This window comes from Marmota marmota, unplaced genomic scaffold, assembly GCF_001458135.2.
Source record: "Marmota marmota marmota unplaced genomic scaffold, marMar, whole genome shotgun sequence".
Taxonomy (NCBI): domain Eukaryota; kingdom Metazoa; phylum Chordata; class Mammalia; order Rodentia; family Sciuridae; genus Marmota; species Marmota marmota.
Window position 1 is genome coordinate 12,072,600 of NW_025999905.1, and position 12,890 is coordinate 12,085,489.

Consider the following 12,890-nt stretch of genomic DNA (forward strand, 5'->3'; position numbering starts at 1 on the left):
TTCCTTCCTTCCTTTCTTTCTTTCTTTCTTTCTTTCTTCCTTCCTTCCTTTCTTTCTTTCTTATTCAGTTATGTGGTATGAACATCTTAAAAACAGAACCAGGTTTTCAAGCAGAAAACTTTATACTGGCTTTGGGTATCCTCTTCAGTCCTTGGTTTCTCCACGTTAGAAATGCTGGAGTAATGCTGGCAAACTTCACTCAGGAACATAAGAAATCAGCCATGTGTCATAGAAGGAGGGGAGCCCTGTTCCTGGCCACTGAGTGTCATTTTGCTCCTTCTCTGTCCTCACCTCCAGCAAAAATCCAATTGCTCATGTTGAGCTTCTAGTTTATTCTGATATCTGTGCAATTTTATTATTCTAGCAGTTATTTAACTTCAGAAAATTGAAATAACTTTGAAGGAGAGAGAGAGAGAGAGAGAGAGAGAGAGAGAGAGCTTTTCTTTTCTTTTTTTCTTAACAACAAAGCAGCCTAATGTTTGCTTCTGAAATAGAAAAACATGTTTGATTAAAAAACCCAATCTTGGATAAAACAGTAGGCTTACTTTGACCAGGTAAAAAGCAGTTTTTCAAACATGAAGAAAATAAGTAATTTTTCTGAGATATTTTTCCTCTCTTAAACACACACACACACACACACACACACACACACCTCTCTCCCTACCATTCTCCCTTTCCCAAAAAGCACACCCTATTCCTATACATCCTCAGAAGTAGAGAATGCAGTTACTCTCAAAATCTCCAAAGAATTTACTAGTAGTAAAGCTCCAGTTAAGTCTCTCCACTGTTTGGTTACAGGGTTTTTCATTCTGTCCAAAGCTGATTGAAGGTCTTGTAAAACATCTCTGTAGCTATTTCCATAGTGAGCACTCCAATTATAGAGAAAATCATAGGCAGGTTTCCACATCATCTACAAAGGGAAAAAAATAGACTTGAATAGCATGGAAATAGAACAGGAAAATAGAAGCCTTTTAAAAAGGTTTAAGACCTCTTAAGACTTAACATGGAATGCCAATTATACACGGACTTATTTGATGTCATAAGAAAGAGGGTTTAATAACCATCAGTTTTTTGTTATATTCCTGTTTCTAAAGCTAAAGATTTTTAAAATAGTGACTAGAAGTATGTTATTTTTTTTCTTTTTTCTTGATGCATCATCTTATTGCTCTTTGTTTTGATGTTAAGTTAAAACTCCTTGCACAATTTTTTTTGACAATAACAAATGTTACTACCATAAACTCTTAAGGCTAAATAAATGACTATTATTATTATATGTGGTGAATTTTATGACACTACATATAATGACTTATATAATGTATTTTACAGTTCTAATTCATTTTATTCAAGCAAGTCTATAAGCAAGAAAAATTGTAGCTTCATGATCAAGTCAAAATGAAAGCAAAAAATAGCTCTTTAGTTCAAAAATTGCTTCAATGTTACATTTTATGACCAAAGAAAGACCAATAGTCAATGCTTCTTCACTTTGCTTTCTCTAAGCACCTGCCCACATCAATGATGTCATTGTTTCCATAGAAATAAATGTACGTCAAAGGAATACTTCACATACAAGTGCATATGTAATGGTAACCAAGGCAACCAGGCTCAGAGAGAATAGAGACAAAGGCAGATCAAATAAGACAAATGGAAGAATGCATACACACACAGACAAACACACACACAGTGTAATGACAAAACAGAAAAATGACACAATGAACCGTGCACTTACAATTGGAATATTTGGAATATAAACTTCATTACTCACTACTTATTTGGGCTCACTAAACTAATTCAGTTATGATTCTATCACTTGAAAACGTAGGAACACAGACTGAACTAAATATTATGTAGAATTGCCCTCTAAAAATAGTATCCATTAACAGTAATATCACATGAAGTGGGACTTTGAGATGTCATTTTTCTCTTTCCTTCAATATCACCATATAATCTACAACTGAAGTGAAAACAATTAAAGGCCTAAATAAGAAGTTCCATTCTATTTTGGTTCAATCCATATAAAGTCTCAAAGTATAATTTGATACTATTTGTTGAGAGTATCATGAACACCCATATGCCCACCTCTCTTGACAAAGCTCAATTCTGCAAAATAAGAGAAGAAAAAATAATTGTCAAGGTTATATCATAGCAAGGTCTATGATATAGCAAAAAAAAATCATCTCAGATTTACCCTCATTGAGTTTTACTCTCACCAAACCTATTAATAAAGAATTGTACCTTTCACCACTGACAGACTATGAGTGGGCTACCCTGTCACTTATTTATCTGAAGACTTACATTGAAATCAAACTTCTCAAAGTATAGGTCATTACTTGCAGATCATCAATGGAAGACAAACTGAAACATATTAATAGAACCTTTTTGTTAGATTCAGTCTTCACTGTGATTGCTCAGATGAAAGGAAATGCTAGATAAATAGATTATTCTGTAGTGGGTTTATCCTGCTGATAAAAATCTCTGGAACCTATATTCTACATTGCATTCACTTAAAAGCCTCTGATGCTCTACTTGGTACATCATTTTTCAATTTGTCATGTATTGTTGAAAATAATGTATTTACAACTAATGCTTTCTAAGACTGTTCTAAGTCCCTTTGTTATTGAACCTGATCAGCGATGCATTTGGAAATATTCATGATAAATCGTAACTGGGAACTTTTTGGTAACAAGATGCTGGCAAAGGAGATTAGCATAAAATATCGCAGAAAGTAGATGTATTTTAAAAATTGCAAGTGGGTAATTTGGGGGTTGGTCACTGCTGTGAGAATTCGAGTATCTTTGTAGTTAGAAGTGGTCAAAATGGCCTCTCTGACTTTCCTAGGTAGAAAACCTCTGTATCATTTATCTTGCTGCAGCACTATGAATTGCTATGTATAGAAAAGCCCTGAGGCACACTCAATCATGGAGCATCTTCTCAGTGATGCTGGGAGCAGGAAATACACACAGGTGATGCATAAATTAGAAGGTACAGATTCAGGAGAGATCCAATGATACATCTACTTAGGCACTTAGGCAGAGTGCTATGTAAACCCCTCACATTTGCCAATTTGTACTAATCGCAGAACATGCACTCAGCTCTTGCAATTCAGAGACATTTGGATAGATTGCTGAGTAATGAACCCTAATTAATACTTCTGAAACTATAAAGAGATTTCCTGGAGCCTCCTGGATTAGTTAGAAATGCAAGGAGGGGCATTTCCCTAAAATCATGTGAAATACCCTGGAGTCTAAACCATAATCTGTTTAGAAATGGGAACAATAGCTTTGGGACAAAAACAGCCAGGCGTTGGTAAACTTCATGATTGGTACTAAAATATGAGTATATTTTGCATATGACTTTTGTTGCTCACTGCAGCAAACTAAACCTGGGTATTTCTTCAGTGTAAAATCTGATCTGCCATATATAAAAATCACTGACAGTTGCCAACACAGATAACACAGAAATGCTCTCATAGCCCCTGAGCAAGGATAATACACAAATTCGTGAAGGTTCCATATTTTTTTTTGCAGGTAAATGGATGGCGTTGGAGAAGATAATGCTAAGTGAAGTCAGCCAATCCCCAAAAAACAAATGTTTTTTCTGATATAAGGAGGCTGATTCATAGCCAGGTAGGGAGGGGGATCATGGGAGGAATAGATGAATTCTAGATAGGGGAGAAGGATGGGAGGGAAAGGGAAGGGAGAGAGGTTAGCAAGGATGGTGGAATGTGATGGATTCATTATCCAAAGTACATGTATGAAGACACGAATTGGTGTCAACATACTTTATACACAACCAGAGATATGAAAAATTGTGCTGTATATGTGTAATAAGAATTGTAATGCATTCCACTGTCAATTATTTTTTTTAAAAAATGAATAAAAAAAGAAATTAAAAAAAAGAAATGCTCTCATAGTACAAATACAGCAAAAAAATACTCAAAATACTGTTCAAAGTCACTGTTCATTAGTTAGTTTACTTATTAAATCAAGATTGAGTTCCTAGCAGTACAAAGAATCTTGTTACAGCAAGGAATAAAATGATGACTAAAGCATGGCTCTTGCTTTTAGAAGTTTATATCATAGGAGAGAGGCAGATACTTGCACAAACACTGACTCAGTGGGAGGACAGGCAAGACTTGGTAGTCAACAACAGTTAGAAAAAACTAAAGAATTACTATAATTTTAAAATTAATGGGGGAGAAAAGAAGACCATCCCATTGGCTGAGAGACAAGATGTTGCAATGAAATAAAGATAGGTTTTGGTGTGGATCTTGTAACTGTATCTGAGTTCCACTGCTTATGGGACGGGTTAACTTGAATCAATTAATCAAATTAATTGAGCTTTGAATTTATTAAATCTATAAAATATGAATAATAATTCCCATGTCTTATGTTCACATGAAGGCAATTCATAAAGTTTCTGATATATGGTGTTATGGTTTGAATGTGAGGTGTCCCCCAAAATCTCATGTGTGAGAGAATGCAAGAATGTTCAAAGGAGAAATGGTTGAGTTATGAGGGCCTTAACTGAGTCAGTGAATGAATCCCCTGATGGGATTAACTGAGTGATAACTGAAGGTGGGTAGGGTATGGCTAGAGGAAGAGGGTCATTGGAGGTGTGCCTTTGGGGTATATATTTGGTATCTGGAAAATGCAGTCTTTTTCTCTACTTTCTGGTAATCATGTGAGACGTTTCCCTCTACTACTCTCTTCTGCCATGATGTTCAGCCTTACCTCAAGCCCTGAGAAATGGAGCTGTGGACTGAGACCTCTGAAACTCTGAGCCGCCAAGTAAACTTTTACTCCTCTATAATTGTCCTGGTCAGGTCTTTTAGTCATAGCAGGAAAAAAAAAAAAAACTGACTAAAACATGTGGTTTGAATTTAATGCTTTCTAATAGGATGTGGAAGAAAGTGAATATGATTTAGTGGGGGCTTCTTATCTGTTGAAGCCTAGTATTACCCTTATTGAATGTGAGATAATGGAGGGAAGTTATATGATAAGAAATTAGAATGGGGAAATAAACCTTTGACTGCTCTGTGGAGGTTATCATCCATCATGCTACAGGAATGGAGAAAAGTGTGCAAGCAGAGGGACACACCAAACAAGAAAATAAAGGGATGAAACTTCTAAGCCTAACCAAGTCTATAGTTAGTGAATACAATAAGACACAGAAAGCAAGAGAACAATGGTGAGAAGCTCGAGTTGGAGTGATGGAAAATGATGCCAGGTCTTTCATGTTGCAAAAGGCAGCAACTAACAGCATCCCAAGGAGAATATCCAATGATTTACAAGAACCTGTTCACACAAGCTCCCCATGACTGATCACTCACATATCCCCCAACTCCATGTGACATCACATTGTTAGGCTCAAATCACCCATGTTGGGAGTAGTCAAGCCATGGAAATTAGCAAAAGCTATAAATGAGAGCATTTCCCTCTTGGAGAACTGAGTATGCAACATTTTACCACCAAACTACAGAGAATATCCCTTTTTCTGTAATCTCCCTCACTACTGATAATGTAAAGTGATGTGAAAATATAAAGAAAAACTTAGAAAACTCAAGGTTGTTCAGTTGCCTAACCTTTGGTAACGTTGGCGAAAGCAGTTTGAAGAGGATGATCGCAGAGCATACTAGAGATATGATCAAGCAGCAAATAAATTAAAGTCACAGAATAAAGATGTCACATTTGACAGGAGGCTGAGACAGGAGGACTGTGAATTCAAAGCCAGCTTCAGCCACTTGGCGACATCCTAAGCAACTCAGAGAGGCCCTAAGCAACTCAGTGAGACTGTCTCTAAATAAAATACCAAAAAAAAAGGGCTGGGGATGTGGCTCAATGGTTGTGTGCCCCAGGCTTCCATTCTCAGTACCAAAAAATAAATAAAAATAAAAGGAAGTCACATTTGAAATTTGAGTGTTGAAGGAAGAATGAAAGAGAGGAAGAGGAGGAGGATCAATGGAAAATAGGGGAATTTTTAATAGGAAAAAATCTATAAAAAGTAAATTTTATATAGAAAGGAGATTTTGGTTTGAATTCTAACTCTGCTGGATGGAAAACTTAGGGTTATTGTGGATAAAAGTGGAACATATACAAAACACACAGGAAAAATGGTTAACTTCCTTTAGGCATGAACACAAACATAGAAATTAAGATTATTATGAAGTCAGGGTGAATACTTAGAAGGACAAGTATTAAGAGAAATTGAGAAGGAACAAATATGTCAATATGTATTGCTGATAAAAATACTAAATTTCATTATTTATGTTTTCCCTTAATAAGAAAATACCTTCCTGGTGTGGAAAATACAACTTTTTCAAAATTGAACTTTGCCTTAACAAAACCTAATAAAAACCCAGCTTTCATGAATGCAATAGTCTAATCGGTTTGGGGATTTTTTTGTTTTGTTTTTTGTCTTTTCTGGAATGGATAAATCACATTTGGATTCAAGTCCTTAAATACTTAAACTTTTATTTCTTAAGTCTTTCTTATTTTGTTCTAGTTTTCTTGCTAAAATAAACACATACTATCAAACACAAAAACACAAGAGATAACTTTGATATATTAACCAACCATAAACTCTGTGAAATTTTGTTCAAGAATACATATCACTACATTTTATGATACATTAAAGAGAAAATAAAGTTATCCATCTCTAGAAATGTTGGAAGGAATAAAATGGGTAGAATAAATATTTTTCTTTCCAGATTAACCTAAGTCCTATAAAAGCTGGAAATGAGTTGTGAACTGCTAAGATCTCTTCCAGGTTTATGTTATATTCTGTATTTTAAAAGTAGTTTTTCTGCTCTTGCTTAATATGATTAAGGAAAGATGCAGAAATTCTGTATTCATCTCTCAACAATTCAAAAGGAAAGCATGCTTTTGTGAGTTTTTGTTGAGTTTTTCTTAACCACAAAACAAATTATCTCAGGATTCTCATCTCAATCAGAAATATATAAATATTGGATATATAGGCTGTCTTCTTAAGTCTCTAAGAATTTTTAATGTTAATCTTATGGTGTTATGGATTCACCCTTGAATAGAAAGCATGAGGCTGATAAAAGGAGAATTGTTCATTTCTCATCTCTGTGCAGTGATTTCCTTCTATAAAGGGCAGTATCAGTAATAATTTAGTCTATCAAGTTGAGCAGTTTTACAAAGTCTCAGCTTTTGTGTGCAAGGAATATATCTTCCCTTTGATTTATCCTCTCAGTATTTGGGGACAAAGTGAAAGATAAGGGAGCAATGGAAAAGTAATACGTGGGATGCCAAAAGAAATGAAACAGGATTAGAGACAAAAATAAAGTTTACCATATTTAGAGTGCTTATTCCCAGAAGCCAATAAGACTTATTAGATAAATGCACTAGAGGATGAATGTGGCATGAATAAAAGCAATTTGGATGTGAGCATAGCATTCTATGTCTTTTTTTTAGCTCATAAAATATGAATAGCATAAAGAATGTAATTGATTTTAACTACCTTTGGATAATTACATTTTGCCACATTCATGGATTAATAATCCACCTACTTTCCTCATAAAATTATAGGAGCAACATTTCATTTTAAGTACCATTAGCTGAAGAAGTATTAAGGCAAGTGTGCCTTCTTAATTATTATTACATGTGTTCTGTCTTAAGGACATCATTTACAATATCCACGTAGGCTTTATATCACCTGCAATTAGTAATTATATAAATGTTATTGAAGAGAAGGTTGCTGTTGTCTTCAAAAGAGAGAAGAAGCTGAAATATTGGTCTGATGCTTAGCTAGATGTTGGAATTCCTTGTGTTTAAATTCTCTAGTAATAGACCTTGGTAAAGAAAACCTAAAATCAAAATCAAACATTATTACATCTAAGTCCATTTAAAAATATCCTTAAAATATTGAGCCTACTATGGTTATTATTTGTATTCATTTTTCAGTGTGGTAATGACACATGATATAGAATTAAATAAAAGGCCACTGGAATAATATGCATTAACAAAGAATTTCATTCCTTTTTTCTTTCTTCCATCATTCCAAAAAGCCAAGTATAATTTTGAAACTGAAGATAGCAGCAACAAGTAAAGAATTGTACAAAGTAGATGACAATTATCTAATATCATTGGGTCTAATTTCCAGCTTGAACAATGAAGATTTGAGAGATTATTCTATACATTTTACCACAGTTAAGTGAATTTCCATATAAGACTTTTCTCTTCTTTAAGAAAATGAAACTATGTTTTTCATTGGAAAAAAAACAAGCAGCAAAAAAGGGATATAAATACCAAGGCTAGAACTAAGCCAGTCCAGATACAGAACCAGACAATTCAATATCCCTGTAAGCAGACCCAGGAATTACACATAAGCCAGAAAAACATATTATTCTAAGGACATTCTTATTGCCTTTTGCAACAGAGATTTTCCAAGGAAAATTAAATGTTCAGCCCATAAGAAAAAGCTAATCAGCCAAGACATTTTCTCATTTTTACCATGCATTAACGTTCTGCCAGTTTCTCAGACTGCTTGAAATTATTGCTGACTTTTTCCTCACCTGCATTCTTTCTCAATCATATTACTAAAAAATTACTATATTTTATTCTCTTTTCCAAAATCACTCACTATCATAAAATGGTCAAATTCACCTCTTCCTCTTCATTAAAATAACAGGTATCACATATTTAGTGATTACAATATGCAATGCCGCAGTCAGGCTGGGCAAATAACCGGGAGGTGACAAGCAACTTGAAGGTTGAAGCGGGAACTGCTTTATTGCGGGGGAAACTCAGCGGGAACTGAGCAGGAACACAAGGTAGCGGGCACCCTAGGTAGCAGGAGCCGCTTTATTGTGGAGCAGCAGAGGTATCCTAACTGATTACACACAGCTTGACTCAATTAGCATCATCCAGATACAGCAATCAGCCAATAAGGAATCTCTACCATCTTAATGGCTCAGTGGAGTTGCCTCACAAACCACTCCTCCTGGCAAACTGCCAGGCGCCATCTTAACTTGATTTGCAATCCCCAACCATGCAAAGTGATTGTCACAAATATTTTTATATATTAACTCATTTGATACTCAACAAAAATTTGACATCTGATAAATAAGATAATATTATCCACCTCATTTTACTAAAAAAAAAAAAAAGTCCTACAAAAGTCACTTGCTCAATGTTCTAGGCTAACACTTTGGATTGGGAATTCAGGCCAGGAAGCTTAATCTCTATGATTTGGAAGTCATTCAATACTCTCCTGCATTGACCCCATCATATGTGCCAACCACATCTCCCAATGATTATTAAGGTGAACCCTCACATCTTCTCTTCATTGGTCTCTAGAACTGACTAGTTTCCAGAAATTCTGAATTCCCAATCCTCTCCAATTATTTGAATGTTCCTCATCCTTTAGAACTAGGACATGTCCCCTGATTGTTCCTGGCCACTTTAATCTTTTCTAAATTCAATAATTCATCATTATCATCACCAACCTAGCACGCTAGTTAGGACTTTGTATAAGACAAAGTGGATTTGAATTTTATCTATGTAACTTAACAACCACGTAACTCTGGGTAAAATTATACAAATGTGCTCAAACTTATTTTGTATAGGCATAAATGGGATTGTAATAATGTATTCCTTACAAAGTTTGTTGATAGAAATGAGACATTGTAATTAAAAAGCTCATAATCATGAACAGACATCCAGTAATAGTCAATAAATTGTAACTATTATCATCCTCATCTACTAATATATTTCTTTAAAAACTTGTTAGTCAAATATTGACAGTTTATCCCAATTCCCAAATCAATGTTCAATTCAGCTTTCAATAGAAAAAAAATTTCATTTTTCATTCTGTTGGTGATTTCTGTAGTTCCTAAACCAATGGTGAGAACTGAGAGACCCAGAAAACATGCTAAGTGTATCACTGATTAAAACACTGAGGGCATAGATACAAGGGAACAATGCTAAACAAGTGGGAAGAATTCCATGTAGAAACTTTCATTCACTTAATAAATAAATAAAATTAACTATTTGAAGATCATCTACTTTCAAGTCTTTAAGGTAGACCTAGAAAAAAAGTGCCATGAACAATCCAGTTGCCAGTCAGAAAATGAAAAGGAATAAAGAATGCTTGCTCTTAAATGATACAAAAGAGAGTCAGACCTGCATTGACTAATTAAAATACACCTTTGTGTGCTGAGTGGTTTCCAAGATGGATAAAATATCATGATTAGGAATGTTGGCTTCCCTGGACTTCCACAGGAAAGATGGCTTAATGTGGTACGTCAGATGAAGCATCCTCCAGAAGCATATAGGTGCCTTTGCTTGAGGTGGGGCTCCGTGGGCTAAGGGGACTTCAAATTTGTACTGAACCTTATGGAAGGAGCATTTTCTTTATTGTTAAGCAGGTAGCCAATGGAAAAGTGTTATAAAGAAATTATTGCTATATATGATAACATTCCCAGGCCTATTAATATTTTAGCACAAGCTGGGCATGGTGGTGCGCACATGTGATCCCAGCGGCTCAGGAGCCTAAGGCAGGAGGAGGCCAGCCTCAGCAATTAGCAAATCCCTGTCTCAAAATAAAAGATTAAAAATGGGCTGGGGATGTGGCTCAGTGGTTAAGTCCCCCTGGGTTGAATCCCTAGTACCAAAAAAAAAAAAAAAAAAAAAAAAAAAAGATTAGCACAGAAATTCCCCAAATCCCTACCACTTTCCCTCGTAAAATCCAACTTTAAAAAAAAAAAAAATAGCCTATTTTTCTAATACTTTATTTACTTCTCTACATTTAAATCTCTAAATATCCTCAGAAAAACTTCAGTGAATTTGCACTAACTTTTTCGGAAAAACCTTGGCAAGAGTTACATCTTTTTATAGTATTAACAGGCTGAAATACCTGTACAGTTTTCAAAATAAATATTCTGAAAAATGTATTTTGCTTATAATCAGATTCTAAGCTTTATAGTTTTGTTTTTATGTAGGAATTATAATGCCGTTAGAGAAATTGAGTAATATTTCTTAATTTTAAGTTTGGGAGATGCTTAATTTAAAAAATGGCAGCCTCATATGTCTCCAAAAACAAGATTTTTCTTCTTGTTGCTAAAAGCTTATGTTGTTATTAAAAAACTTAATTTTCAAAATACTTCCAGAACCCTCTGCCTGGTATATATATGTCCATTAAACACAATAAAAATAGAACAAAGGCAAGAGAGAGAAGTTGAAAAGAAGACAAAATCAGTGAAAAATCCCAAGTAAGGGCACTGACACACTTGGAGGGCAATTTTGGAGCATACACCCCTAGGAAGTGAAATAAAGGAAACAAAAGTAGCACCAGAATCACTAACCTGGATTCCTCCCTGTCCTAATGCTGGTTCCTTCCTTCTGCATCCCCTACTTGGAACTAATAACTGTGTGTTCTGAAATCAACTACTTGAATTATGAATGGATCATATTTAAGAATCAACTCCTTTCAAATAAAAAACCTTTTACAGCTATATTTGGTTAGGGGGAAAGAAATTAGCATACATTTCCTCGTTAGTCTGAGTGGCCTAACCGGTATAAATCCCTATAGGTTATTTGGAATGGCTTTAGTTTATACACCATGGATTTTTCTAACTATTTAATAACATGTTCAGAGTGAAGATTGTTAGTATTAATCACAAGAAACTGAAGTATAGCCCCTAGGAGAACAGCTAGGGGCTTTCCTCTTTGCTTCTGAGTATGCATCAGCCCTAGGCACAGACTTAGACATTTATGATTTGGGCTATGCAAAAGTAAATAATGGAAAAGTGTGCTGTTGGTTGGTTCCCATCAAGACTGGGGGGAGACAAACTATAAACAATTAGAAAGAAGCCAGATGCTTAAGGAGGCTGATAGAATAAATAACTTTCCAATTATTCTCAAGAAAACTCTTTAAAAATAGAGTATTAAGAAAAAAGGGGGGCGGGGAGGTTGTGCTTTCAATAAGACAACTTTTTAGTCAGTGAAATGAAATATTCAAATCTGAAGAGCACATTTCTCATAATATTGTTTTTTTCCCCTTTGTAATGACTTTTGGTCTTTTGTCTCATCTACTAAACACTTATGTCCATTTCATGCAAGGCACTTGATACTATAGTATCAGAAATACCTGTACAGTTTACAGAGATAAATGTAGTTTACGAGGGGAAAATAAGTCCTCAGTTCTTAGCTCCTCCTGGCTAAAGTGATTTGGAGTCCCTGATGGAGACCCAGGCTCCAGGAATTTGGAAGCTGGACTGAAGATACTTTCTGCAGCTGTTGGGATTCTGATAAGGAGTTCTGGTGTTTTTACTCTTTGTGGAAAGGTTTCTTTGTCCTGATCACCCAGCTAGAATAGTTGTTTCACAGAAAAAAAAAAAAAAAATTACCTCAAAACCTTAATAATGAACTCTATGCCCCCAAAGGAGGTGGAGAACATACATTTTGCTTCTACCAGGTCAAATTTAATATAATAGAGAATATTTTCTTAAACTTCAGTATCTTGAAATGCTTCTCATTTGAAAGATACAGAATATTTTATATATGCTCATCACTGAAATATTTGTACCCAGTTAATCCATGGATGTGGTCTGGTCTTGATTGCATTTTCTTTACATGTTCTGCAACTTTTCACTATTAAATTAGACATATAAAAAAAATCTCACCTCGGTAGCAACATCTCTAGTTTTTCCACGGTGAGGAATTTCGTATGCCTCCATTTGTTGCTTGGTGAGTCTTACTAACTTTTCAGCAAGTTCCCTCCAGCCTTTTCCAAGTTTGACAGCTGAAGTCAGAATAACAGCTTCTTGGAGAAGATGCACTACCAACCCTTGACAGTCGATCTTTAGCAGAGCCTGCAGCAGCAATTATATATCATAATTAAAAACAACTCATTTTGATTTTTTCCTTTCA

General features: G+C 35.0%; 1 protein-coding gene across 2 annotated transcripts in view; it reads right to left on the bottom strand.

The window, feature by feature from the left end:
* Macc1 (MET transcriptional regulator MACC1) overlaps window positions 1–12,890 on the bottom strand; it is a 98,690-nt gene that overhangs the window by 35,325 nt on the left and 50,475 nt on the right. The window contains exons 4-5 of one of the 2 annotated variants that reach the window (XM_015498164.2): window positions 12,644–12,832; window positions 7–910 (exon numbers count right to left, since the gene is read on the bottom strand). In XM_015498164.2, coding sequence (XP_015353650.1) covers window positions 698–910; window positions 12,644–12,832 — 402 coding nt within the window. In that variant the 3' untranslated portion in view covers window positions 7–697. Of the gene's footprint in view, window positions 1–6; window positions 911–12,643; window positions 12,833–12,890 lie in introns of those variants that run through there. The other variant, XM_048799690.1, reaches the window with a different exon arrangement.